This window comes from Carettochelys insculpta, chromosome 29, assembly GCF_033958435.1.
Source record: "Carettochelys insculpta isolate YL-2023 chromosome 29, ASM3395843v1, whole genome shotgun sequence".
NCBI classification, from domain to species: domain Eukaryota; kingdom Metazoa; phylum Chordata; order Testudines; family Carettochelyidae; genus Carettochelys; species Carettochelys insculpta.
The window spans coordinates 3,532,413-3,560,368 of NC_134165.1; the positions used below are offsets into that span (position 1 = coordinate 3,532,413).

General features: G+C 60.8%; 1 protein-coding gene across 5 annotated transcripts; it reads right to left on the reverse strand.

Annotated features, from left to right (window-relative positions):
* Positions 1-1,038: 1,038 nt before the first annotated feature.
* Positions 1,039-27,889, reverse strand: SLC25A23 (solute carrier family 25 member 23). Of its 5 annotated transcripts, none has more exons than XM_074980345.1 (10): positions 27,489-27,889; positions 23,720-23,846; positions 18,716-18,803; positions 18,111-18,222; positions 13,008-13,166; positions 12,405-12,557; positions 11,976-12,083; positions 11,274-11,441; positions 10,553-10,703; positions 1,039-1,196 (listed from the first exon to the last, which is right to left on the reverse strand). In XM_074980345.1, exons 1-10 carry the CDS (start codon positions 27,681-27,683, stop codon positions 1,144-1,146), a joined length of 1,314 nt encoding a protein of 437 aa, XP_074836446.1. In that variant the 5' UTR covers positions 27,684-27,889; the 3' UTR covers positions 1,039-1,143. The 5 variants fall into 5 exon arrangements, with proteins under 5 accessions (XP_074836446.1, XP_074836447.1, XP_074836445.1 ...); XM_074980346.1 differs by lacking the exon at positions 1,039-1,196 and adding an exon at positions 8,068-9,358; XM_074980344.1 differs by lacking the exon at positions 1,039-1,196 and adding an exon at positions 8,068-9,931 and having other exon boundaries at positions 27,489-27,888.
* Between the last annotated feature and the right edge of the window lie 67 nt (positions 27,890-27,956).

The following is a 27,956-nucleotide window of genomic DNA, read 5'->3' on the forward strand; positions in this document are numbered from 1 at the left end:
CTTTCCCCTCAAGTGGAAGTGTCAGAAATGCTCAAGCAACATTTTTTTTAGATCACTTTGCCCCGCTGTAAGGTTCAATGTGCGAGGGGAAGAGTTTCTTTCCATTTCTCCAAGCAGCGCACAGTCAACCTGTGGAACTCCTCGCCGCAGGATGTTGTGACAACCAGGACTTTCACGGGGTTCAAAAAGGAGCTAGAAGATAACTCATGTTGGGTTGGTTTATCAATGGCTAGTAGCCAAGATGGGCAGGTCTGGCACGTATAAGGTGCCACAGGACTTCTTGTATTTGTGGATAAGGACTAACACGGAGACCCTGCTGATACTAACTGTTAGGGTGTTTAAGCACTGGAATAAATTGCCCAGGGAGGTTGTGAACTCGCCATTGGCGATTTTGAAGAAGAGCTTAGACAAGCGTCTGTCAGGGATGGTTTAGCTGGTGCTTGACCCTGCCAGACGGGCAGGGAACTGGCCTCAATGCCCTCTCGAGGTCCCTTCCAGTTCTAGTGTTCTGTGAGTTTAGTGTTAGCTTGCATGATGGCGTGCCCAGAAGGTAACAGCTCCATAAAACAACGGCCTTTTCCGATTAAAAATCCGGTCAAAATTCCCCTTGATTTTAAACAGAAAAAATCTCAGACCGATGTAAACCAACAGCCTGGTCCGTCAGTGGGCCCGGCCCAGCCTGCGTCTGCGGTGTTGTGCAAACGATGGAGGAAAAAAAAATCCATCACAGCTGGAAACACGATGGGTTGTCCTTCAAGGGTGGGATTGGCACCCACAGCGCCGGTGTTAATTCCTCCAGCCGGCTGCTTTTCTTTTTTCCCCTTTCCAAAGAGGGCAGCGTGCGGGAAGGGACGTACCAAACTTCTAATTCCCTGGGCGTGTGGGTTTCCTCCAAGCAACTGCTTCCAGAGGAGCTCTTTGCGGGAGGTGGGGCAGATCAGCAGGAAATCTGCTGGCAAGGTTGTGGTCATATTCATGGTCCCACGGGAAAAAAAGTGCTGTCTGCCAGGCTAATGATTTCTTGGTGTTTATTGTGCAGGGATGGGGCGGGGGTGGGGTCTAAGCTAATGAGGTGAGTTGTCAGTAGGATCAGGCTAATTAAAGATGGGCAGCGTTCCAGGAGCTGCTGCCTTTTTGTGCTGCTCACTTATGGCCAACGTCTTGGACTCTTTCCGCCGGGGACGCAAAGGATGTGTCTGAAAGAAAAAGCAAGACAGCCGGTTCCTTCAGAAGCCTAGAATCCCTGGGCTGGAAGGGACCTCAGGAGGTCACCGAGTCCAGCCCCCTGCCCAAAGCAGGATCAACCCCGACTAAATCAGCCCAGCCTGGGCTTTGTCATGCTGGGACTTAAAAACCTCCAGGGATGGAGATGCTACCACCTCTGTAGGTAACACATTCCAGGGCTTCACCACCTGCCTGGGGAAACAGTAACAGGGAGGGAGCTGTGCGAGTCTATACACTATCAAAACAAAAAGCAGTCAAGTAGCACTTTAAAGACCAGCAAAATAGTTTATTAGGTGAGCTTTCGTGGGACAGACCCACTTCTTCAGACCAGAGCCAGACCCGAACAGACTCAATATTTAAGGCACAGAGAACCAAAAACAGTCACTATAGGGGCTCATCTGCATACTTGGCTTAATCTAATTCTTGACCTTCCCCGCCACCCCTCCACTCTCTGATTTGCTCACCTTGATTATCTTTTTCTGATTTGTCCTCCTTGCTTACTGTTTTTGGTTCTCTGGCTTAAATATTGAGTCTGTTCTGGTCTGGCTATGGTCTGAAGAAATGGGTCTGTCCCACGAAAGCTCACCTAATAAACTATTTTGCAAGTCTTTAAAGTGCAACTTGACTGCTTTTTGCCTGAGGAAACAGTTTTTCTCTAGTATCCAACCTAGAGTTCCCTCCCCTGCCATAGCTTGAGCCTATTGCGCCTTGTTCTGCCATCCACCACTACTGAGAACAGCCGCTCGCCATCCTTAGGGAAATGAAACCCAGGAGAGCGCTAGCCTGAGCTCAGTTCCTCCCGCTCTGTGCCTCAGTTTCCCCAACCAAGGCTCTGCGAACCCTTCCCTTGGGCTTGTCTGTTTCGACTGGAAGCTAGAGCTTGGCTGATGAGGGTGTTTCTGCTTTGCTGCAAAATTAGCCCCCCGCCCCCCGCATTCAGGTTCATCGCTGTGAAGAAACCATTTCACAATTCTCAGCAGAGGCAGGCGGATGGGGCAGGGGTTTGCGTTGGCTCCATCAGGACGGTGGCTTATTTTAGCTGAGGGTTTTTTCAATTGTTAGGTGAAAAAAAAAACTTAAATGGAAGGAAGTAACGCAACACCCAGGCGGGACGTTGTGCCGTGTTCTGCCTTTTGTTTTTCTATGCAAAAAAAAAACACCCAGCCCCTGTGTGAACAGGAGAAAGGGTCCGGTGTCATGGAATCAGCGTGTGTGGCTGAAAAAAATATTCCAGCCCTAACAGTTCAACCAGCTTCATTGGAAAAGCTTTGGGGCAGAATGGTTCTTGACTAGGTAACTGGGCAGTGCCCGACACAACGGGGCCCTGATTGTGGTTGGGGTCTGGGCAGTGCCTGGCACAGTGGGACCCTGATCTCGGTTGGGGCCTGGGCAGCGCCTGGCACAACAGGGCCCTGATTTCGGTTGGGGACTGGGCAGTGCCTGGCACAGTGGGACCCTGATTCTGGACAGGATCTGTGCAGGGCCTGGCAGAACAGGGCCCTGAATCTCAGTCAGGGTCTGTGCATTGTCTTCCTTCCACCAAGCCAGGCCCTTGAGCAGGACAGAATTAACTCCCCTCATGTGCTCTCCCGCACAGCCCCTGCTCTGTGCAAATGACGCCACCACTTGTGAGTCAGTTAATAATTTCCAGTGCATCAATGTGGCCACTTTCCCAGCCGGGGGTTGGGGCGGGGGAGCCCACGTGCCCAGGACGGCGCCTGCTGTTAGAATTTCCTTTGGCAGGAACCTGGCTGAGCCGCCAATGCAAATGCAGCGGCAGCAGGCCCGGGAGCGCTGCTTGTCTCGCTCGGCAAAGGGGCAGGCAGGGGCGGCAAATATTCAGCAGTCTGCATGGCCGGGCACATGCTGGACCGTTCTCTGCAGCACACGCCGCTGCGCCTAGGTGTCCTGAGGGCCCCCCCCTTTTGCTGCAGGAGCTGCTGGGGGTGGGCTTGGCAATGGGGGGTGGGGGGTGACTGGGTGGGGGGTTGGGAAGCCCAGGTCGAAACCAATCAAAGAATTCCAGGCCAGGCCAGGGATCTGCAGAGGGTATCTAGGCCAGTCCTCTGCATTCATGGCCGGACCGAGCACCAGCCAGAGCACATCCCTGACAGGTGTTTGTCTAACCTGCTCGTCTCTGGGGGTTTTTTTCATCCACGGCTCTCAACGTGCCTTAACCGAAAAAAGGTCAGTGCCATTAAACCTACCTGTTAACACAGGGAAACTGAGGCACGGGACGGGCACATGACAGCCCCACTGTCATCCAGCCGACCAATTGCAGAGCTGGGCACACGGCATGGATTCTTATTTGGAAATGTTGCCCTCTTGCCTCAAGGAAGCGGAAGGCTGGTCATGGACGCCCCACCCCCCCTTTGCAAAATGAGGGCTCTGAGGAAATTGAACTACAATGCCCAAGAGGCACAGTGGTCAGTCTCCACTTTAAGGGAGACCGTGGTGCATCATGGGACATGTAGTCTGGCTCATAGAGGCAAACAGGAGCATGAAGAAGGTGAACTATAACTCCCATGATGCACCACAGCTGCAGTGCTATGTGGAAAACTTCACCTGGGCCTTTCTCCAGTTCAGTGAATCTTTTCCTCAAACAACCATCCAACCCCTTCTCTCCCCCCCCCCCCCGCCCCCCCGTCATTTTCTTTCATGCAGAGTCCAAGAAAAACTCTCTGGGGGCAAAACTTTCCAGTTTCAGCCAGGCAGAAACCCAGACAAGAGACCCGTTACTCTGTGACCACAACCAGTTGTATGAGCTGGACAGTTCCTTACACACGCGCCCCACCCCCTCCCCCGGCCCCCAGCGCTCATCCCCCCGAATTCCAAAACACAAACAAAAAAATCCTTTTGCAGGGAAAAATCAAAACCTGTGCCTGCCCTCGCTGGCTGTCAGCCAGCAAACGTGTGATGGCCTTTGGCGCATCATAAGAACGGCCACACTGGGTCAGACCAACAGCCCGGCAAGCCCAGTGTCCTGTCTTCCGGCCGTGGCTAATGCCAGATGCCCCAGAGGGAAAGAGCAAAACTGGTTGTCATTGAGTGACCCCCACGCCCGTCATCCATATCCAGCCTGTGACAGACAGAGGCTAAGGACGCCATTCCTACCCAGCCTGGCTAACAGCCATCGATAGACCGAACCTCTGTGACTTTATCGAGCCCTGGTCAAGCCCTGGTCTCCACAGCCACCTCTGGTGAGCGGATCCACATGGCACGGCCCTGGGTTGATCCGGGAAAAGTTCTCCGCTCAAGCTGGACCATGCCCAGCCCAGTAGTCCTGCAAACGGGGTCGCTGTGGCGGCACAGACTCTGGGGTGCATGTGCCGGGAGGGCGAGGGGCTTTGCTGTGTGAGTGGGGGTGGGGGGTGGGGGGGGGTGGTTTACCCTGCAGCAGCTCAACAGGGCCCGAGATGCCAGTGGAGAAGGCTGCCCCATTGCACCGGGCCACTGGGTGCCCTCGGGTGGCCACCCCCATGCTGGAATGCTAAACTGCTGGTGGGGTTGTGGCCCCATGGCGCTGCCAGTCTGCCCCGTGCTGGCTGCATTCATTTGGGCCTCTTTGTGCCTGGTCCCCGCTTGTTAAAGTGACACCGCCCCCCCCCCCCCCGGCAACAGGCCAGGCACCGTTCTGCTGAGCTGAGAGTCGCCAGGGACATGTGCCTACAGGGGGATGGCTCATGGGGGGGGGGGGGGGGGGCGCCCCCTCCTCCCTGTGGCTCTGCTTTGCACCAACATAGCCAACATTGCAAGGATGATGGGGGTTGTGCCTCAGTGGAGCTGCCATGGTGGGCTTGGCAAGGGGGTCACTGGGGGCTCATGGAGCACACCGTGCCAAGGATACTGCTTTGGGTGCCCACTGAGGGTCATGACTCCCGCCCCCCCCCCCGCACCACCACCCAGCTAATGGAAAGGGTAAGCGCTGAGTTGTAGCCTCATGGCAAAGCGATGCACTGCCTTACTGTGTGTCATAGCCCCTGTAGTGCTAACAGCCGAGGGAGAGTTCCCTGTGCGTGACAGGCCACATACCAGCTGTGCACTTGCTGAGATGTGCATGCGATGCCCAGCGTGCCCTTCGCATGCCCCTTTCGGGGGGGGGGGGGCTAACCACCCACACACAGTCTGGTGCACCTGGCTGGCACATAGGTGGCCTCGGCTTGACCCTACCTCAAGCCACGTCAGGGTTATTCCCCACCACCCCACTTTGCAGGCTGGGGGATACTGAGGCACGGTCCGAGCACAGCGATGCAACTCAAGGGCTCGGTGGCTGGAATCAAACCCTCATCTTGTTTCTTTCTCAGCCAGGCAATTGGATGGTCTCCGTGGGAGCAAACCTGGCAGGCTGGTGTGGGGCGGGGGGGGGGGGGGGCAGCCATCTCTAGCTCCTGTGCTAATTCAAATCTCAGCGGCTCCCAGGCACCCGAAGGAGCCTCCCCCGTAGCTGGACTGACAGAGGAGGCAGCTTGATTTCTCGCTCCCTGGTGCAGGAACACCCCTGGGTGTCACACTGCCCCCTACTGGCCTGACTGCCAGTGCTGGTACAAGCTCCACAGCCACACGGCCCCGGCCCTGTACAGACCTGTGGTGGTGCCACCCCATCGCCCCAGCTAAACAGACACCTAATGGGCGAAAGGAAAGGTAGCTCAGGGGAAACTGGGGCACGGACAGCCTGATTAGTCCAAGGGCTGGGACGGGGTGGCTGCCCCGGGAGGGGTGCTGGGGCCTTGCCAGTGAAGGGGGCTGCGCTGATCCATGGCTCTGTCCCCGCTCCCCCCCCAGTGATGGAAGGAAGAGGAAAGCTTAGAAAACTTTATTAGCTCGTTTCTCTTTAACGTGGCAGCGCCCGGGGTGCAGCGCCGAGCACGGGGGCAGAGCCCAGCCGAGCCGAGATGGGGCGGGCGTCCTGCAGGGGCCTGGCTCCGTTCGGGTGTCAGCCGTCCTCGGGGTGTCGCTGGGCGGCCAAACTCGCCCTCTGCCCCCACCCCCAAGGGCCCCGGGAGCTCACAGCGCCCTCTACTGACCAGGGAGCCGTTGCCCCGTGGGAAGCCTGTTTGCCCCCTCCCCTCTCCTTAACCCTTTGCAGCGCTCCTCACACCCACCTCGAGCGGGGCAAGGAGAGAGTAAATCAGAGTAAAAGGCTGCTCAGTCCCCCAACTCTACCAGCCGTGTCCTGCCCCCTGGGCTCCTTCCCCATCCCCGTCACACCTTTCCCAGGCCTCAGCACCTGCTCCTGCCTTCCCGCACCGGCTTTGGCGCAGCATTTTGCACCCGCCGCCCTGTGTACACATCCCCCCACTCTCAGTGCAAGGAGGGCGGGTGCCCTCCACCCCCCCATGCACCCTCTGCACCTAATTCCTGCGGCTGCCTCCCCCCGCCCCCCCCCGCCAAATGCTCGCTGATGCCATCTGTCAGGCAGACTGGGCACAGCACTTTGGGAGCCTGTAGTTAGCAAAGGGGCCTGGGTTTGGTGGCAGGTTTGGTCCCAGCCTATGATCAGGAGGAAGGTGCTTCACCCAGACTTCTCCCTGGGGTTGTGCTGGGAGGGCTCATTACTTAGATCTCTCTCCGCCTACCTTCCCAAGCACGAATGGATCCTCCCTGAGCTGGGACTGCGGGTGGGGCACTGGGGGGCCAGGCCCTGCTTCCTGCGTGCCAGGGCATGGTAGCCCCCTGCTCCAACGCCTCTGAGCTGCCCACATCAGTGCTAACAACCTGAGAGACTAACAGATTGTTTTGGAGCACAAGCTCTCCTGGGCAAAGACCTGCTTGGGCAGATGCAGCTGACGAAAGGGGTCTTCGCCCTCGTTTGTTCAGGGACAGACTGACACGGCCCCCCCCCCCCCGATACGCATCCGTATCAAGAGTAAATACATGGCTTGTGGCTCGGGATCAACTTCCCCTGAGCCCCGACACCTCTTCCATTGCAAACCAAAGCCCGAGGCCGGGCAGAGGGATCCCTCGCCAGTTTCCCTGGTCTGTTCGTTCCCTCGGAAGCACCTGGCACCAGGCAGGGCCGGACGACGGGATACTGGGCATGATGGACTGTAGGGCTCACCCAGTGTGGCTGTTCTTATGGGCTAATCAACCCATGTCCCTGTTCCGCCGGGGAGTCTAGGGCACCCCTACCTCTCGCAGGATTAATGCCGTTTGTAGCCCCTATCTCAACCCCTGCTCATTGCCTTGGCTCCGAGCTGGCGTCAGCAGGCCGGCCGAGGGGCAGGCCGGCCCAGGACGTGTGCAGAAAACATCCTCATCCAAGGCTGGAGCTGCGGGTAGATGCTTCTGCGGTGGGGTCCAAGCAGCTTCTGCAGGGCCCATGGCAAAGAAATGGTTGGACAGCCTGGTGCGGGCGGGGACCGAACACACACTAACAAAGGAATATTAGCCCTTGTACCTTCTGTCTGTAGCATCTCCCCTCCCTGGCATGGGGCGGGGGGATATTCCCTGCCTCAGTACATGGGGAGGAGGCGGCCAGAGAAAACCTGACAGAGTCCATCAGGACGCCAAGTTAAATCCATCCCGAAGCAAAACAGGCTGGTGCTTCCCAGAGGGGGAGCCCCACGGGGGGGGGGTGCTGCCCCACGGGCTGGATTCTTACTGCAGACTGTGGGGGCACAGTGAGGGATGCTGCCTTAGAACAGCTCATGCGCCTGGGGCTGGGGGGCAGAGGGGTGTGCGGGTGTGTGCAAAATGCTGCCCCCCGGCTGGACCCACTGTCTCTCCCACCAGCCATGTGCATGGGGGGAGCTGGGCTTGTATATGCTGCCCCCCCTGTGGAGAGAGGTGTGTAATGGGGGGAGGCTGCTGTGTGCCTGGCATGCTGCCCCCTGCTGGAGGGGAAGGTCAGAGAGGCTGGGGGGTGCGTGCCCCGCGCTGCCCCCTGCTGGAGGGGAAGGTCAGAGCGGCTGGGCGGTATGTGCCCCGCACTGCCCCCTGCTGGAGGGGAAGGTCAGAGCGGCTGGGCGGTGGGTGCCCTGCGCTGCCCCCCTGCTGGAGGGGAAGGTCAGAGCGGCTGGGCAGTGGGTGCCCCGCACTGCCCCCCTGCTGGAGGGGAAGGTCAGAGCGGCTGGGCGGTATGTGCCCCGCGCTGCCCCCCTGCTGGAGGGGAAGCTCCCCCAGCTGCCCTGGCATTGTTACCTGGGGTAATCCGGGGCCTGGCTTTGGCTCCATGGGGCCACGAGCTCTGGCTGAACCCCTCCGGCCAGTGAGCCTGGGAGGCTCCCAGCCTGACCCATCCCCCAGCACTCCTGCGCCCACACCACTCAGCTTTTAGCTAGGCCAGCCCAGCGGTGCTGCATTCATCATGCCACAGCCACGCCCTGCGCCAACCACCTGCCCCGGGCAGTTTGGTGTGTGCAGGGCTGACCGCTGAGGCTGTCTGGCTTCCCTGGACAGCTGCCAGGGCCAAGGCTCCTTGCCCCCCACCTAGGCAGCGGCACAGAAACAGGGGGCGGCAATTCACACGAGCTCAGGCTTGCTCTTGGGAATGGGTGTTTCAGGCTGCAGCGCCTTGCGGGGACCCAGTGCAGTGCCTGGGTTGGGGAGAGCTGCAGGGGTTTCAGCTGGGATCTAGTAACACTGCTTGGGGGTGTCCCTCTCTGCAGAAGGGGGGCCAGTGCGGTCCAGGGGCATGGCTAGGGAAGCGGGGTGGCTAGTGGAGGGCTCTCCGGGGGATGCAGTGACTGCACTGAATCAGGAGGTGCTGCTGGAGGGATCCAGTGTCCCTGCTAAGTTGGAAGTGCTGATTGGACGATTCTCCTTGGGGATCCAGTGCTGACTGGGGGAATCCAGTGTCGGTGCTGAGGCGGGAGTGTTGATTGGAGGAGTTTCCTTTGGGATCCAGTGTTGGTGCTGGGTGGGGAGTGCTGACTGGAGGAGTCTCTGCTGGGATCCAGTGTTGGTGCTGGGTGGGGAGTGCTGACTGCGTCTCTGCTGGGATCCAGTGCTGATCAGAGGGATCCAGTGTCGGTGCTGAGTGACAGATTCTCCATTGGGATCCAGTGCTGACTGGAAGGATCCTGGGTCAGGGCTGAGTCAGGGGTTCATTGGAGGAGTCTCCACTGGAATCCAGTGGCAGTACAATGTCAGCCAGTGCTCGGGGGCCTGACAGTGGCCGGGGGCAGCATCGCCCCTGGTGCAGGGAAAAAGTTGTGCATGGGTCACACGCCTCCAGGAGCGACGCCCCCTCAGCAGAGCTTGTGGGCGGGGGGTCTTGTCGAGTTTCCGCTTAAAATCAGCCTAAACCTCAGCCTTGTTCTAACCCCCCCAAGCCCCCCCGGGCTGCTCACTGCCCGCACACTGCACGGCAGAGCTCGGGGCAGGGGTTCCTCCAGGGTTTGGTCCTCTGGAGCGGCTCAGTCCTGCTGGCCTCAGATGGGCAGGGGTTGGGGTGCAGCTGAGCTCTCGCAGGGTCTCCCTTCACCCCCCTGCAATCCACGCCCCCCGGCCCCGCTCCACAGCGAGGGGCCTGGGGACGGGCCTGGGGTGCTGGCATCCTTTGCCACGCCGGGGCAGCGGGCTCATCTGGAGGTCACGCCCAGCGCCTGCTTCATGTTCTCGTAGACCACGTAGCTGATGCTGACGGCTGGGATCACCTTCATGAAGTTGGGGGCGATGCCCCGGTACAGGCCTAGCACCCCCTCCCGCAACAGGATGTGCCGGAAAAGCCCCAGCATGGTGGGCTGAGGGGCACCCTCAATGGAGGCTGGGGGAGAAAGGGTCCCGGTCAGGCCCTGTCAGAGTCACCCTCGCTGCACCCCCCTAGCAGGGTCGGCGGTCTGGTTGCACTCAGGCTAGGGAGGACCCCAAAGAATCTCCCTGGGGAAGAGACACCGCCCCCCATTTTTAGGGAACTTTGTCCCAGTCTGGCTCTCAGCACCACTGGGGGATAAAGCATGAATTAGAGCAGCCCCGAGGCTGCTCTCACTGACGCAGGGAGCCAGGTGGAGGGCCCCAAAGGCATGGTGCAGCAGGTGAGTACCAGCCGTGCAGCTAGCTGGCACAGGGACAGCTCACTCGGCATGGAAATGCAGCTGCCTCTGGGGAGAAGCATGACGGCCGGGCACGGAAACGTTGTACAGGGCTGGGGTGACCCCAGAGATGGAGAGGAGCCAGACCAGAACAGCGGCTGCTGGTGGTCCCTGACTGTCCCTTCCTGCCTGGTCCCCGCTGGTCCAAGGTGATGTGCTCCTAGCTCACAGAGCAGCTGCGTCAGCTAGGGGGTCTTGCCTGGGGATGCTCTGAGAGGCCTTAGGCTGTGCCCACCCCCATGGCATCTGCACCATGGCCCCATCCTTGCTCAGTGCAGGCCCCCCCCCGATCTCACCTTGGGCTTGCATCCGGGTCCTCACCAAGGCCAGGGGGTAGCTGGCTATCTGCCCACAGGTGCTGGATATTGTGCCGCAGGCCAGGAGCACCAGGATGCCTGGATCCACCGTGTTCTTGCTGTATTTCTGAAGCCACATGTTCTTCAGCGTCTGCAGGCAGGAGAACAGGAGAGCTGAGGAAGGGGTGGATGGGTGCTGGGGGCGGGGGGCTTCAGCAGAGGGACGGAATAATGGGTGGCTGCTGGAAGACTGGGTGGGAGGATCCCTGGGTTCTATTCCCAGCTCTGGGAAGGGAGTGGGGTCTAGTGGTTAGAGTGGGGGGGGGCGGGGCCAGCTGGGAGGCAGGACTCCTAGACACTGTGCCCAGTTCTGGGAAGGGAGTGGGGTCCAGGGGTTAGAGCTGGGGGGGGTTCTGTCTGGGAGGCAGGACTCCTAGACACTGCGCCCAGCTCTGGGAAGGGAGTGGGGTCCAGGGGTTAGAGCACAGGGGCAGGTCTGTCTGGGAGGCAGGAGTCCTAGACACTGTGCCCAGTTCTGGGAAGGGAGTGGGGTCTAGGGGTTAGAGCGGATAGGGGCGGGGCTGGGAGACAGGACTCCAGCGCATGACAAGTGTGTCCATTCTCAGCCGCCTCCATCCAGTAGTGGGGGGAGGAGCCTATGAGCAAACAAGCTCCGCCCCTCCCATCTGGTCCGGAGACCTGGGCACCTGTGGGCGCTGACCTCGTAGATAGCCAGGTCGATGCCGGCATAGGGGATAATGCCCAGCATGTTGGGCAGGTAACCCTTGTAAAAGGCCCGGATTCCCTCCTTCTGCAGGATCTTCTTGGCGCAGTCCGCCATCCCTGCGTACTGACCCGTCTTCCGCAGCGTCAGCCGGGTCTTCAGCACCTGGGGGAACAGGTTCCTCAGCAACAGCGGTGTAGGCCGGGGGCCTTGCCCACCTCTGAAACACAGCTGCCTCTGGGGTGGGGCGCAACCACTGGCAAGCAGCCACACAGCACTGGCTTGCCCAATATTGAAAGGCAGCCACCTCTGGGGTGGAGCAGGACCTCCACTGAGTCACTCCACTGAGTGCACAGGTACTTATCCCATGACTGCAGACTCTGATCTTTCCTGGTCTTCAGTGGGTTTATCCTCAGGCAGGACACAGCGCCTGCTTCTATTATCCCCATTGTACAGCTAGAGAAACTGAAGCAGAGAGGCTGAGGAACATGCCCAAGGTCACACGGCTGGTCAGTAGCAGAGCTGGGGCCAGCTATCAGGTCCATTGAACGGCAGGTCTGTCCTTTAACCATTCCTCTGAGGACTCCCTGCAGGCCCTGCTTTCATACAGGACAGGAGAGCTATCAAGGTGGCAGGGCTGTAGCTGCCACCCTGGATTTGTGCCTCCTGGAGGTGCCTCTGCTTCTGTGGGAGCCTTACCTCCATGGGGTAGATGATTGTCTGAGCCGTGGCACCAGCCAGGGAGCCGGCCACAAATCTTTCCTGCACCCGCAACGTTTCCTGCTGCCCACGAATCGCTCGCTTGATCTGGGACAAGAAACAGCAGAACAATCGCTGGTGCCTGGAGGACTTTTCTAGTTTCCAATCCCCACCCCACCTTCTAGTGGGCAAAAAGTCCCAGGCTGGAGGTACTGGAGCGGTGGGCAGGCGGAGGCTGTCTGCATTTCGATGTGCTTGGACATAGGCCTGGGAGCCAGGACTCCTGGGTTCTGCCCCCAGCACTGGAGTCTAGTGGATTAGGCTTGGGGAGCTGGGAGCCAGGACTTCTGGGTTGCCTCCCTAGCTGGGGGAGAGTGTGGACACCCTGGCGTCCCCCTGCAGGTCCATGCCCCCACCCCCAGCACCCACCTGCTCATAGGCCATGAACTTGATGGCAGACTCAGGTGCAATCTTCAGTACGTTGATCCCGTTGCCACGCCACAGCGAGCGGATACCCCCTTCCTGGATCATCCCTTTCAGCCCCCCAAACACATTCATGTTGTTGGTCTTGGAGGCATGGACCTGTGCCAGAGAGGCTGCAGCATCAGTGCCTGGGGAAGATACTCTGTCTGGGGCGGGCTGGAAGCCCAGCTTCATGGAATGCAGCTGCTTCTGGGGTGGGGCCCAGCAGCTGGTTAAGAGCTGCACAGCGATGTTGTACCAAGCCTGCGGATTCGGAGCTGCAAGGCAGCCACCTCTCAGGTGGGGCCATCAATTGGGCTCACCACCTATCTCTAAGCTTCCATCCTTTTGCAATGGGGTGCTCAGAACTGCATGCAGAATTAGGGGCTGCATCTCTGTCCCCTGCCCCTGCAGTGGCAGCCTTCAGCCCAGGGGCTGTTATATTCCATGCCTGCAGAGGCCCACTGGCGCCACTACATGGTGAGGCCAGGCCAGGCCAGGCTGGTGCATAAGGCCCCTTCCCAAGAGCGGCAACCAGAACAAGGACTTGGGAGCCTTTGGTTTACTTGCCTGCATGAAAACTTTCAGCCGGTCCAGGGGGGCAGTTCCGGTTCTGGAGACGGCCCCCGCCATGGCGCCGGCGAGGAGCTGCTTCCACCACATCCCCGTCTTTTTCTCCTTTTCGGAGAACTCGTCAGGCACTGTAAGGCACTCGCCGATGTCCAGGACCTGCCCAGAGAGGTGGGGTGTGGGGCAGTGGATCAGAACCCAAACCCCAAGGACAGTACAGAGCCTTGGAAGGAAACACCCAAAGGGCAGCACCATTGAGCTGTTATCAGCTGACCTCAAAGCATTTTACAGGAGGCCAGTAACCTTACCTGCCTTCTGCAGGTGGGGAAACTGAGGCACAGCAGAAGTGTGCGCGGGTGACTTGCCGAATGCCACCCAGCGAGCCAGCAGTAAAGCCAGAAACAGAGCCCGGGGGCCTGCGTCCCTGCCAGGGCTCCAGGCACTGAGCTAGGGTACAATTCAGCAGGGTATGATCCCTCAAGGGACCTGCTGCCTGGTGCCTGGCACGGCCGCTAGAGCTGGGCTGATGCCACTTGAAGGCAACAGCAGGAGCTGAGAACCAGCCAACTCCTTTCACGCCTGCCAGCGGATGGCGATGCTGCTTGGGCCTGAAAGCCTGGAGCTGGATTGGAACGGGCGCACCCTAGCGGGGAAAAGCCCCATGGACAATTCCCTGCCCCCCCCAGTTACTGGGCCCAGCCAAGGAGAAGCACCCACACGCTCTGGCTCTGTGCTCCCTGGCAGCCACCCCCAGGCCAATGGCGGCTGATGGGAAGCCATCTACACCTGGTGGGGACCAGGGTGGCAGGTGTGATGGAGTGGGGGGGTGCGTGTGAGAGAGTCAGGCTGGATGTGCTAAGGGTGACCCCCTGGGGCTGTAACCTAAGCTGGCAGGTAACACCTCTGATCCCAACAAAGAGAAGGGAGGAGCTGAGCTGGGTTTGAATCAGAAGTGGCAGTTAGAAGCGGGGAGAGAGAGGGAAGGCAGCCAGCCAGGCGAGGGGGGAAGCTACACCCCAGAGGGGCACCCCTGGGGCTCCTCTCCGCAGGGCGGGTTGGAATGACCGTCTCTGCCGGCTGCACTGACACCTCTGTGCTGAGCTGGGCCACTGGCGCCTCATAAGCTTCCTGTTCTACCTGCTGAGTGAGAGTCACTCCTGCCTGCGGACAGGGCGCAGAGCTTGGGGACCCTGAACCCCATCACACAGGGGAATCTGTGGCCTGATTGCATTACAGGGGCTTGGACCCTCGAGCAGCAGGTGAGTCCAGGGAGTTCGGCGTTCCCTGTAAGCTGAGCGCTTGTGTGGCTGTCCTGGGGGGATTCAGGTACCGTCCAGCTGATTGGCAGAGCGCCCCCAGCTGGCAGTGAGCATGTCTACAGGTGGTGCAGCGCTGCACACTCGTCGGTGCACAGAACAAAATTTATTCTACCCAGTGATGGAAGCTATTAGCCAGAACCCTGCCTTTGACCTTTGACTCGTGGCCATTGGCTTCTGGGCCTTCCTTGGGAGTTACGGGTCCCTAGGCAGCACTATTAATCTGGCACCTCTGTGCCGACAGCAGCCGGGGAGAGCCCCCGAGATCTTAGAGATGGGATTTTACAGCCTTCGGCAACCCCCCAGCAAACCCGTTTTAAAACTGAGATCTTTAACTACGCTCCCGTCGATGAACGCGAGTGAATTCGGAAAGTGACAGCGTAGACCTGGCCTTGGCAAATGCAGTTCAGTGGCTCTGTTCCCGCTCGACTGGAGCTTGCAGGGGCTCAGGGTCTGCTAAGACGTCCGGCAGCTTTTCCACTTTTCGCTTAACTGGATCCTCTCGGGAGGAAGCCGAGCTGCAGAGCAGGGAGAGGCCGATTGGCGGGCGGATATTAAGACCCGGGGGTGCCCCAAGTTTTCGGGTGCCCTACCAGCTGTGTCTGTCTGGGTAAGCACAGGGGCAACACGTTGGGGTGCCCAGGGGGTCACATGTACCGCCCCAGCAGCGTGGCACTTTCGGGGGCAGAGGTCTGCAGGGGCGGAGCAGAGGAGGGGACGGAGCAGGGGTGGGGCAAGGGTGGGGGTGGGCAGAGCAGGGGAGGGGGCAGGGCAGAGGTGTGGGGCCAGTGCCCCCTAGAAGCCCCATCAGTCACCACTGGGTGCTTCCCTCCCCATACTGCTGTGCCCCAAAGCCGGACTCTGACTGGTAGCCGACATAATTCACCGGCGCGATGTGGCTGTGAGAAAGCGAAGCCGGGCCTGTGGGGTAGGAAGAGGAGCATTGGGGGCAAGACACAGGACGGGATTCTCACTTGCAGGGCTGGTTCCACCTCGGTGGGAGCACAGGACCCGGTTCTGGGCCCCACGTTGCAGGAAAGAGGCAGGGCAACCGGAGAGGGGTCAAAGAGCGATGCAAATATGAATGTGCTGGAGAGCATGAGCTGCGGGGGATGACAGAGAACTGGGAAGGGGCTCCCCGTTTAGAAGTACTGCAGAAAGGGATCTCACGGCCATAGCAGCACACGAGCTGCGTATGAATGAACAGTGTGACGCTGTTGCAAACTAAAAATCAAACCTGATTCTGGGCTGCACTAACAGGAGTGTCCGGAGCAAGACACGAGAAATAATTCTTCTGCTTTACTCTGTGCCGCTCAGACCTCAGTTGGAGCCCTCGGAACAGTTCTGGGCTCCACGTTTTACGAAAGATGTGGAGAAACTAGCAAGGGGCTACAGAAGAGCAACTCAGGTAATTAAAGGTCTAGAACCTACGACCTGCGAGAGAAGATTCAAAGAATTTGGTTTTGTTTAGTTTGGAAACAAGGAGGCCGAGGGGGGACGTGAGGGCAGCTTTCAAGTACCTAAAAGGGTGTTGCAAGGAGGAGGGAGACAAATTGTTCCCCTTGGGCTCCGAGGATGGATGAGGAGCAATGGCTTTAAACTGCAGCCAGGGAGGTTTAGGTTGGACGTTGGGAAAAGCTCTCAACCTGTCTGGAATAAATTGCCCGGGGAGGTTGTGGAATCTCCAACGCTGGAGATATCGAAGAGCAGGTTGGGTAAATATCACTCAAGAAGGGTCTAGGTGGTGCTCGGTCCCACCGGGAGGGCAGGGAACTGGAGTCGATGACCTCTCAAGGTCCCTTCCAGTTCTGGGATTCTACAAGCATGGAAGGATTTAAGCTGTCTCTATTCCTAGAAGCAGGAGTCTGCTCTGGGCCCCAGAGGGGGGCCCCATTATATACGACGGAGCCCCCTCCAGTGGGATTAAAGAGCCAGGTGTACCCAGCCCTTGGGAGGTCCGTGTGGCTGTCTTGTGCCCTGGTAACGCATCTTCCCAGGACCAAGGGGGCGTGCCAAGTGCCTTGCAAATGGCTGGTGCCATCCCCATTATATACGGGGCATAGGCAGCTGGTGCCTGGGGGAGTAGGCCAGGGAGGGCCACCCAGAGGAGAAGGGAGGTGGCATGCAGGGGCACCCCAGTTAGCAATTGAATTTTGGCAGGTGCACCCCCAGAGTGCTACCACACGTCACCTGTCATGTGGGGAAACTGAGGCACGGAGCAAGGGTGGGTCTCACCCCCCTACTTCGAACCCATTAAAGTCCCAAAGATCCTCACAGCCACACACATAGAACCAGGAACCCTGGCACCAGGCTCCCTTCTCTAACCACTAGACCACCACTCCCCTCTCAGAGCCAGAGACAATGGCAGAGCTGGGAATAGAACCCTGAATTCCAGCCTCTCCCTGCTCCAATTCACTAGACTCCCGCTCCCAGCTCTCAGAGGGGCATGGGAGATCAAACCCAGGAGCTGGGACTCCCGACCCCCCACCTCTAACCACTAGACCCACTTGCCTTCCCAGGGCTGGGAACTCAAGAGTCCAGCCTCCCAGCAAGCCAGGGAGTAATGTGTAATGAAGGAGAAAGATGACGCTGCGTGAAAATAACCATGTCCTACCCTTTGGGGATGCCCCAGGATACACTCCAAGCCCGGGAGGTGCCTCTGTTCAGCCTCCCACATCCGGGCCACCACCCGGAGCCCGCTGACGGCAGACCGGCTCACATCCACTGCATCCCCTGCAGCCGACGAGGGCTCCTCCATGGCTGGGCGAGTGGCAGAAGGGGAGAGTGGGTGGGGAGGGCAGGCAGGCCATAAAGCCACCTGGAAATCCTTCTAATGAGATTAGGGGGCTCGGAGGTGGAGGAGGGACTTGGACAGATGCCTGTAGCTCAACCCTCCTTTTGCTGTTATTGGGAGGGTAAACTGAGGCACGGGGGTGCACCTGCCAAAGGTGACTCATAGCAGCATTTGGGAGGTGCGCTGCCCCCCCCACGTCCCCACTAAAATTCCCCCCTGCCTTCCCCCTCCCTGCATCGCCTCCCCCGCCAGCACCAGTCACCGCTGGAAACAGACACAGGGAGGGGCAGGGCTGCCCCGCCCCCTCGCCGCTCTAACCACTGGACACCGCTTCTCTCCCGCTGCTGGGGGCAGAACCCAGGAGTCCTGAGTCCCAGCCTTTAGCTCCTGTGCTGGTGTGACCCACCCTTGGCTGCCGCCTGTAAATCAGGTTTAAATATAAACGGCAAATCTCAACCTGTGCTGATCACTGGCGGAGATTAGCCCTGCAGTGAGAGAGCTCTGCCTGCACCCGCCTCCTCCCAGCTGCCCTGGCCTCCGAGTGCCAGCTAAGAAGGGGGCAGGTCCGCTGTGGGGCTGGGGCAAAGGGATGGGTTGGGTCCCGGCTCCCTGGGGAGAAGGTGGGGGTGTGGAGCTCCATTCCCTGCCCCCTAGTTCTAACCCACTAAACCCCACACCCGTCACGGACACACAAACAGAACCCAGGCACCCCAGCTCCCAGCACACGCCGCACAGAGCCAGGGGTAACACCCAGCAGCCCAGATTCCCAGCTGCTCTCCCCTCCCTCCCCTGGTTGGGATCCAGCTTGCCGGCCGGTCCCAGCCCTGCCTCCTGGCCTCCGGGGAGGCTGTGGGGCTCAGCCAAGGGCCTGGAGATACATCGCAGCCCATTGCTGGAGCGGCGAGAGGCCCTGGTGGCGAGCGAGGGAGACCTGGGACTGTCCGGGGCAGGGTCTGGGGTCCCAGCCGGGGGCTGGCGCGTGCCCCTCCTCACCATGGAGTGTTTCCAGTAGTGGACGACCTCCTCCATGTTCTCCAGCGGGTTGAGGATGAAGTGGTCTCGCCACTCGTGCCAGTCGATGGTCATGGTGCCGTCCCTGTCCATGCTGGCAAGCGGGCGAGAGCCACAGCCGGGGTGAAGGTCACTTCCCATGCCCCGTCTCCCACCCCCCGCCCTGCGCCAGCGCTAGGGCATGGGCGGCTGGGCAGACGCTCAGCCACCGAGACGGGAAACAGGTTTTATTCTCACAAGGTCACAGGCAGGGGGAGCTGAAGCAGGGAATTATTTCCCCCATCCCCAAATCAATGGCAGAGCTGGGACTAGAACCCAGGAGTCCTGGCACCCGACCCCTTAACCATTAGGCACCACTGCCCTCCCAGAGCTGGGCACAGAACCCAGGAGCCCTGGCGCCCGGCCCCTTTAGCCACTAGAGCCCACTGCCCTCCCAGAGCTGGGCACAGAACCCAGGAGTCCTGGCACCCAGCAGCTCCCACCTGCTCTGCCCCACCCCGGATCTTAGCACTGCCCCCCACAGGCTGTTTGGCCCAGCCGAGGCGGCGAGTGGGGCTTGGGGGTGCCCGGGCAGCCCCTGCTCTCACCTGTGCAGGATTTTCTCTGCTTGCTGCAGAGAGATGTAGACGCCAAGGGTGTGGAATGTCTGCTGGATCTCGGACACGTCGATCTGGCCTGGGTACAAGCACAGGGACGGTGCAGGTCAGCAGGCACAGTGCGGGGGGAGGTGAGGAAGCTGCGGGTGGGGGCTCCTACCAGGCTACAGAGCTGCACACAAGGAGCATCCATGGAACAGCAGGCGGGGGTGGGGGGCGGTGACAAGGTGGGGAGGGTCTGTTCTATCCCCCCCCGCCCCCCTCGCCGGCCCAGGGAGATCAGACTGGGACGGCTGGGTTGGGGAGTGCATGCTGTAAGTGGGGGAGGGGAGAGGAATCTGCCTACCCCACACTTAGGTTCCCGCAATGAGCCCCCCGGAGGGGGTGCCGGTGTCCCACCTGGAAGAGAGAGAGAGAGAAGGGGCTGGAGTGGTGATCTGGGTGCAGGGCCAACCTTGGGGGCCAAACGCCACTGGAGCCGAGGGCCGGGTGCTCCTTAAAGCACCAGAGCCGCCCAGTGGGGGAGGAAGGGGGATCCCTGTCGCTCAGGGCTGGGGGGGCCTCCAGCCAGCTGTTGTGCAGCCCCCAGAGCCTCTGCCCCCCAGCACAAGTCTTTAGGGTGGGTGGGACAGGCCAGGGTGGGAGGGGACAGCTGGACTCCAGCTGTGGAAGCAGGAACACGGCACCATGCACCAACGTGGGCACAAGCCTGTGCGTGCTCAAGCATCGTGAACGTGCGTGTCTCTGACCCGGCACGGTGATCCACCGCTCTGTGTCGTGCATGAACGGGCTTCTTTCAGTGCACCTGTGCCAGCGTGAGCGAGCACACCCCCGCTGCCCGTGCAGGGTCCCCCCCAGCTGCCTCTGGGGCCAGCACAGAGGCGGGCGAGGAGGTGAAAGAATCGGGCTCCGGGTGGAGGAAAAAGGCAACAGGAAACGGGAGGGAGAGAAACGCATTCAGCTGGGCCGGAGATTGAAGCCTCCTGCTCCGTCAGCTGGTGCCCTTGGAAGCTGCCAGAGCGGGTGGCCAGCTGCTGCCGTCTCAGCTGAGCACAACCTATGCCCCTGGCGGGCCGGCTGCTGCAGCCGGCTGGGGCTGGCCCGCTCCATCCAGCAGGGGGCAGTGCGTTCATACCCACTCCCTCAGTGCCAGCCCCCCTGCATCTGTGCTCCTCATGGGGATCCCTGGCCAGGTGAGGGGGAGAGGGGCCCTGGGGCCCCTCACCTGGGCCAGGCTCTCCACGCTCAGACAACCTCAGGCCTCCACGAGCCGTCTCCGCACGCTGCCGCCAGTGCCTCTTACATAAGGGGCTCAGCTCACGGAGGAGAATTAAGGCCCTTCGTGTTAATTCCCGGTTCATTCCCTTGCTGGGCCCTTGGCTGGAGGCTGGGGACGGCTAGCGGCAGGGAGCCTGGTGGGGGACAGGCTGTGATCCCTGGGGTCTGGGGATCTGACCCCAGGAAGTCCTTGGTCTGAGTGGCACAAGGCAGAGAAGGCTCGGAGCTGCCTGCTGTGTCTGCCTCTGTCGCTCCCATCCACCCCCCCTGCACCAGCCAACCCCATTCGCTCACCCCACCGTTGCTGCTCCCACCCTTGCATCCATGCAGTGCCAGCCCCACACGCCCACAGAATCCCAGGGCTGGAAGGGACCTCAGGAGGTCATCTAGTCCAGCCCCCTGCTTCGAGCAGGATCAACCCCCACTAAGTCATCTCAACCAGGACCTTGTCCAGCCGGGACTTAAAAACCACAAGGGATGGAGAATCCACCACCTCTCTAGGCAACGCATTCCAGCGCTTCACCACCCGCCTGGGGAAGTAGTTTTTCCTAATATCCAACCTACTCCTCCCTCTGTAACTTGAGACCGTTACTCCTTGTTCTGCCATCTGCCACCACTGAGAACAGTTTCTCCCTCTCCTTTTTAGAGCTCCCATTCAGGAAGTTGAAGGCTGCTATTAAATCACCTCTAAGTCTTCTCTTCTGTAAACTAAACAAGTCCAAATCCCTCAGCCTCTCCTCATAGGTCTTGTGCTCCAGCCCCTGAATCATTTTTGTTCCCCAGAGTACCACTCCTATCCCAAGAGCCTTCCTTTATCCTATACTGTCCCGGTGACCCCTGAGCCAGAGAGACAGCACTTAACCTATCTCCATCCATCCACAGCATCCCCCCGCATGGGCAGGCTGGATGGCCCAGTGGTTAGAGCTGCTCACTGCAGGACAGCATGGAACACCAGGGACTCGGCGGGGCTGGGTTTAATTCAGACTCCTGTTGTGCTCTGTGCCTCAGTTTCCCAAGCAGGAAGAGTGGGCTTATGAGGCACTCAGGTGCTATGGTAACGAGAATGATAATTAACACCCAGGCTAGATCTCCGTCTCTCATTAATTCTAATATCCCCGTTACCATGGTAGCTTAGCGCGAGATACAATCTGCAAGCGACTTTCAACTCAAACTGCTTCTGAACAGGGCAGCCACAGGGGACACCTGCTCTGGGGATGCGGCTACTTCTGGGGTGGGGGGCAGCGGCCGTCTGCCCGCACTGAACTGCAGCACAGGGTGCGAAGCAGAATCCCGCACCGAGAAGAAACCGCCGTGGGGAGCGGCGGTCAGTGGAATTTCACTCAAGGATGGAGGCCAATAACGCACTTGGAAAAGTGCTACAGTAAAGGCCGCTGCTGCCCCGACCGTCACTGTAACACAGCGCCTCCCCCTGGGGCGTTGGGGCCAGTCCTGACTGGGATGGGGGAGTGGCCCCACACTGCGGCACAGCGCCCCCAACCAGGCCCTGCCCTGCCCCCTGGGGCACAGCGCCCCCTAGTGCCAGGCTGGGGGGAGCACCGTGTGCTGGGGAGAGCGCCCCCTAGTGAGCCCCCACCCTGCTCCCTGCAGCACAGCTCCCCCTAGTGCCAGGCTGGGGCTGGCACTGAGAGCCAGGGGAGAGCGCCCCCTAGCGAGCTCGGACCCCCCCCCTGCACAGCGCCCCCTGGTGCCGCCTTCGGGCAGCTCTGAGCGCCGGGGGCAGCGCCTCTCTCCGAGCTGTCAGCGTCAGCGTGGGGAGGATTAAAAAGCCACCCACCCGCCAGCCTAAAAATTGCCAGGGCGTGACGCCAGCTGTGCCTGCTTCTCATCTCCCTGCTGCCCACACACGGAATGGCCCCTGCCGCCGCTCCAGGGGACCCAGCCAAAGGGGCACAGTAGGGAGCCAGGCGCCGGCTTCACCCTGGGGGGGAGGGGCTGGGGGAATAACCCCCCCAAGTTCCCAGCTGGTGGGGGGAGTAAAAAGAGCCAGGTTGAGGGTGTACTGAGTGACTTGGAGATATTTAATTCCCTGGCACCAGCTCAGCTCCATCCCTGTCTCCGTTTGGAAGCTGCTTCTAATCTAGCTGCCTGCTCCCCACCAGCTCAGCACATGAACCGAGTTGGCTGGGTCTCAGCTGGGTGCATGACAGGTCCCAGGGCCCCGACAAGGGTCCCGTGGGCTGGACGTCCCAGCAAGGCTGCCAGGGCCAAGAACCTCCCAGCTGTAACCATGAGACCCACTTCCCTTCCATGGTAAGGCGTCCTGACTCTCAGCTCCCCTCCCCGCTCTAACCACTAGACTCACTGGGACGTATTCCTGTCCCACTCCCTCCAGTTATGTGCAGAGTTGTCCCATTGATTTCACTAGGACCCCTTTGGATTTACACCCCAGCTACCTGAGCCCCCCCATATTTACACCGCAGGCTTGACTGGACTCGACCCTGAACCCCATCTTTCTAGGGGACCAGCTCCCCTTGTGGCTGTCACTGAAGGGCACTGCGTCAGGCCTGCGCAGCCCCAAGCCCAGCACCCCCAGGCACAGGAAACACTGGTCACCTGCCATTGCCGAACACAGCAGGAAATCCACCAGCCGGTACCCGTGGTGGCGGGGGGAGTGGGGAGACAGGCAGGCAGCCCCTCTCCCAAGCTGGGGACAGAACCCAGGAGCCCTGACTGCTGCCCCACCCGCAGCCTAACCCCTCCCAAAACCCGGCAGAGAACCCAGGAGTCCCGACTGCCACCCCACCCCCACCCTAACCCCTCCCAAAACCCGGCAGAGAACCCAGGAGCCCTGACTGCTGCCCCACCCCCAGCCTAACCCCTCCCAGAATCCAGCAGAGAACCCAGGAGTCCGGCTCTAACTACTCAAGTCCCTGGGCTGGGGTGTCCGGTTGGGGCACAATGAGCAGACTAGGGTGTTGCCGCCAAGGGCTCGTCACCTGTGAGCAGGGGTGGGAGCAGCCTCAGGAGGTTCTGAGCCTGGCATTGGTCCCCTCTCATCCACCATCGTCCCTCCAAACACAGCAGCAGCTCCTGGACGGAGCAGCCCAGGGACCAGGTGGGGTTGGGGCCTGCGGCAGCCGGGGAAGGCCCTGCTCTCCTTCACTCCAGCCCTGCAAAGGGGGCCCCGAAGCTTCACCCCCGGCTCCCAGGGGGTCCTGGCAGGTGTGGAGTTGGCATACAGGCCCTGCTTCCAGCCCCAGGTGCAGGGCTCAGATCTGAGCACCATGCCCAGACTGACAGATTGGCACAGCCTCAGGAGTTGGGTGGGGGGAGGACTAGGTGGCCCTGGGGAGTAGGAGGGGGCAGGGCTGGGGAGCAGGAGGGGGCAGGGCACGGTGGCCCTGGGGAGCTGGAGGGGGCTGATTTCACTGCTCCCCGGCTACTCTCTGCCCCCAGGGGCTGCTGGGAACCCACACAAGGAGCCTAACCCAGATCCCCAGGCTCAAGCTCTCCTGTCCCCCTTCACTCCCAAACACTGAGTGCAGGGCCTGCGGCAATGTGGGGTGGGGAGAAGGTGGATGGGAGCCAAAGGGGGTCGAGATGTGGGGGGAGGAGACAGCGAAAAGAAGGGACGGGGAAGGAGGGGGTGGGGTGGAGGAATGGGGGGATTTAAAGGGAGGCAGTGGGGCAGGGAGGCTGGGAGGGCAGGTGGGGATGAGGCAGGGAGGGGGCGTGGCGGGGGGGCGGGTCTCCTACCATCATTGTTGCGGTCCAGGCTGTGAAACATGAGCAGCAGTTTGTGCTCTCGCTCCTGCAGGTAGCGTGTGAACTCCTCGAAGTCCAACTTGCCGTCCTGGTCTGTGTCGCCCCCACGCAGGATCTCCTGTGGGGAGGCGCAATGGCTGTGAGGAAGGGCCAGCCCCCCACGCCTGGGACCGGGCACCCGCGTGCCGCCTCGACTGCTGAGAGGGGAGCGGGGCCTAGCGGCTAGAGCAGGGGAGCATCCTGGGGGCGGTGTGCTCTGGGTTGTGGGAGCACGCACATGCATTCGGGGGAGGGAGGAGGGCGGGTGTCCTGTGTTACTGTGTGAGAGCGCCGGCACGCAGGAGGGCAGTTGTGTGAGTGGCAAAGGTGCAAGGGTGCGTGTGAACTGTAATAGTGTTTGTGCGAGTGCTCGTGGAACCATTTTCAGCCCAGATTCCTGTGCATTCCGGTGCCAACTGCAGGGAACCGCCCCCAGCTGGAGGGAGCCTTGGGCAGCTCCATCCAGCCCTCGGAGGCCGGGACAGGCGGGTGGACCAGGGCCGTGCTGGAAAAGCCAAGGCCGTGTGCTCCTGGGAACGTCTGCCCTGACAATGTCAGAGCTGTTGTTTATTGTGCCTCATCTGAGGCTGCTGCTCACACAATGGGCTCCTGGCCAGCCCATGTGTGAAGCTCCCAGTGTCACAGGACAAGCTTCCACCAGCCTGCAAAACCCAGCTCTGCAAAGTACCCTTACTTCCACCGGGGGAAACTGAGGCACGACGCAGGGCAGGGACTTGCTCCAGGAATAGAACCCAGGCGTCCTGACTCCCTGGCGTCCCTCCTCTAATCAATGGTCCTGACACAGCCCCTTGCCCTAACCCCCGCCCAGGACTCCAGAACTAGGCTGGGCTTGGGTCTGGGCTCCACCAGGCCTCACCCACTAGTGGCCAAAGCGAGCTTTGGGTAAGAACCCTCTGTGTCCTCCCCACATCCCACGGGACCTCGTGGTGGGAGGGGTCCGTGGCAGTGTTCCTGTGAGCTGAGCACTGTGACGGCCACCCAGGAGAAAGTCAGGTGCTGCCGAGTGGATTAGCAGAGGCCCCCAGTGGGCAGCATGTCTGTCTATTGGTTGTGCACATGCCTCGGTACACATAAAATTTATTCCGCCCATGGATGTTAAAATTAGAGGGAACCCTTGTCCACCCCAGGCCAGCTTGTCGGGCTCTGCCACGTGTCCCTTGTGAGTAGGGGATGGTTCAGGCCTGGATCAGGCCCGGCTATTTTCGGCTTGCTCTGTTTACATTTCACATGCCGGCCCAGCTCACACGCACATCCCAGCCGCTCACATGAGAGGATGAGAAGGAGGTGGGGTTGGGGCGGCAGGATGGATATGAGGGCGCATCTCGGGCACTTGCTCTGCGAGCCATTTCCAGGCATCTGCGATCGTGACAGGCTGGAAAACAGCTAATTGAGGGCTTGGAGTAAGGAGACGGAGAGTCAGGACTCCTGAGTTCTTTTCCTAGCTTCGTGAGGGGAGTAGGACCTAATGGTTAGAGCAGGATGGGGTGGGAGAGCTGGGAGTCAGGACTCCCGGGTTCTTTTCCCAGCTTTGCAAGAGAAGCAGGAGCGGGTGGTTAGAGCGAGGCAGGGAAGAACTGGGAAGCAGGGCTCCTGGGTTCTTTTCCCAGTTGTGCAAGGGGAGCAAGAGCTACTGGTTAGAGCAGGGGTCAGCTCAGGGCTCCATCACAAGCCCAGGGAAAGAGGCAGGGGGCGGGGATTGGGAGTCAGGACACCTGGGTTCTAGTTCTGTCACTCCCTGTGCAGGAGTGTAGGTCTAGAGGCAGGCGATGGCCCGGGGCGGATCCCTTCCTGCCCCAGCCTCTGCGATTCTGTGATAACAGGCCACGGGCTAAAAATAAGGCCAGAGCCATGAGTCGTGGCCTATTTATACCTCCCCACGCTTGCAGGTTTCATTCTGCCCCCCCGCCACCAGCTCCGTCCCACCCCGGCTCTCGGCTTCCTAAGCAGAGGGATCCCCACCACTCCGCCTTGGCTGGAGTCCTCCCAAACCAATTGGCTGGGGCTGGTGGGCGGAACTGGGGGTGCAGAACGGACGCAGCTTGCCAGAGTCAGTCCAAACTGCAAAAGTCCTACCGGCCGCTCCTCACCAGCCCCAGCCTCTGCAGGCTGGGCCTGGCAGAGGTGGCACACGAGCCAACGTGCACGTGTTTGTGAATGTGAAAACAGCCACGGGCTGCATGGACGTGAGACTGCACAGGAGCAGGTGAGCCCGTGCATATTGGCACACGACCATGCACACACCTGCCTAAAGGCTGAGGCATGGGCACATGCACGCCTGAGGGCACACCCAGGTAGGCCCACAAAGCACGCCCAGGCTTGCACGTCCCCGTGCTCATGTGTGCAAAGGGTCCCAGCAACGCATGCATACCAAGTCCCACTCACAGACCAGGGCATGCCCATGCACAGGGATGTGCATCCAGGCACATGAGGGGGCACACCCAGCAGTACGTGCACATGCAGTTTCGAGTGCGTGCACGGCTACACAAGAGCCCACATATGCACAGACACAGGCTTGCACGTGGAGAAATAGGCAGATACGTCTATGGGTTGCAGCCATGCCTGGGAAGGGTAGAGGCCTGCTGTGGGATTGGAGGGGCACACCCACGGATATTTACACACCAGGGTGTCTGAGATTGGTGAACGCACCCCTCCCTCTCGTGCTTTCTGGACAAATGGCTAGCAAGGGGGCTGGGAGGCTTCCAGGACGCCTGGGTTCCTTCTGCTCCCGCCTTTAGCAGGGGAGGGGCACCCAGTGGGTAGAAGCAGGGGAGGCGGGAAGCCAGGACTCTTGGCTGTGCACAAGTGAGTGTGGGCTCACGTCCCCTCGTGGCGACACCTGTGGGCACGCCCAGGTTCAGGTACACTTGCAGGCGTGCTCACGTGGGCCGTGCACGTTTGCACGCGTACAGCTGTGCTGGTGCATGCTATCACGCGTGTGTGCCCATGCAGCCATGTGTGCGCTCGTGGCCGGGGTGCGTGCGCCCCCGCCGTGTGTGTCCTCAGTTGAGAGTGTCACCAAAATGGGGGAACCATCTTCCCACTCACTGAGCTGCAGGGGAGGGGACCCAGCAGTTCCTCCTTCCTCAGCACAGGGCACAAAAGGGGGTCCTGGTGGCATGCACAGCCCAAAGCAACTCTCCCAGCCAGGGAGCCCAGGCCGGTGGCTGAGGGGTCCCCACTGCTGCCAGACACTGGGGCCCCCTGAATATCACTGTGGCACAGGGAGTGGGGTTCCTGCCTCACCCCTTCAGCAATGCACCTGGGGGCCAGAGGGCAGGAGCTCCCATGGCCACTGCCTGTCCCCAGCTCTGCCTGCTGCTCCTGCTGCCCTGGGCAGGGGAGGGTCTGCCAGCCCCGGCCCCACCAGCCCCCCGGCAGAGCCCCTGGCTCAGGCAGTACCCAAACCAGGAAGCAGTGGGGTCTAGTGGTTAGAGCCGGCCGCTGGGAGCCAGGACGCCTGGGTTCTACTCTGAGTTTGGGGCGGGGTCCGGTGGGCTAGAGGAAAGTGGGGGGGGGGGGCTGGGAGCCAGGACTCCTGGGCTCTTTTCTCAGCTCTGCCACTGAGTCACTGCGGGTAAATCCCTTCTCCCGCCCCCGGGCCGTGCCTCAGTTTCCCCGCTGCAAGGCTAAGCCGTGACCGGCCCCCACCTCCCTGGCTGCCCCCGCGGCAGGGCCCACCCCCCAGCCCAGCCCAGCTCACCTGCTCGGCATGGGAGCTGGCGCTCATGCCCATCCGCGCCAGGCCCTCCCGCAGCTCGTTGATGTCCACCCGCCCGTCCTTGTTGGTGTCCAGCTGGTCGAAGAGCTCGGCCCAGTGCTTCTGGCGCTCGGGGTCCCGGCTGTCCTGGCACAGCGCCCGCCACGGCGCCGGCCCCCCATCCCGGGCCCCCCGCATGGCGGGGCCCCCCGCTAAGCCCCAGGGCTGGGGGGGACCCCACCTGCCAGACTGCAGGGCTGGGGTGCTAGAGAGCCCGGCGCCCCCGCATGCCGGCTGGGGACAGCCCTTCACTGGGGGGTGGAGCGGCTGGGACAGCAGGGTCCCCGCCAGGCTCCGGGAAAAAGCGCCGCTGGCAGCGCAAGGGCATTGCAGGATGCGCTGGTTGCTGTCGCCTCCCACGGAGATTGTTTCCTCCTCCCCCAAAACCTTCGCTCCGCCCCCGCCGGGTCT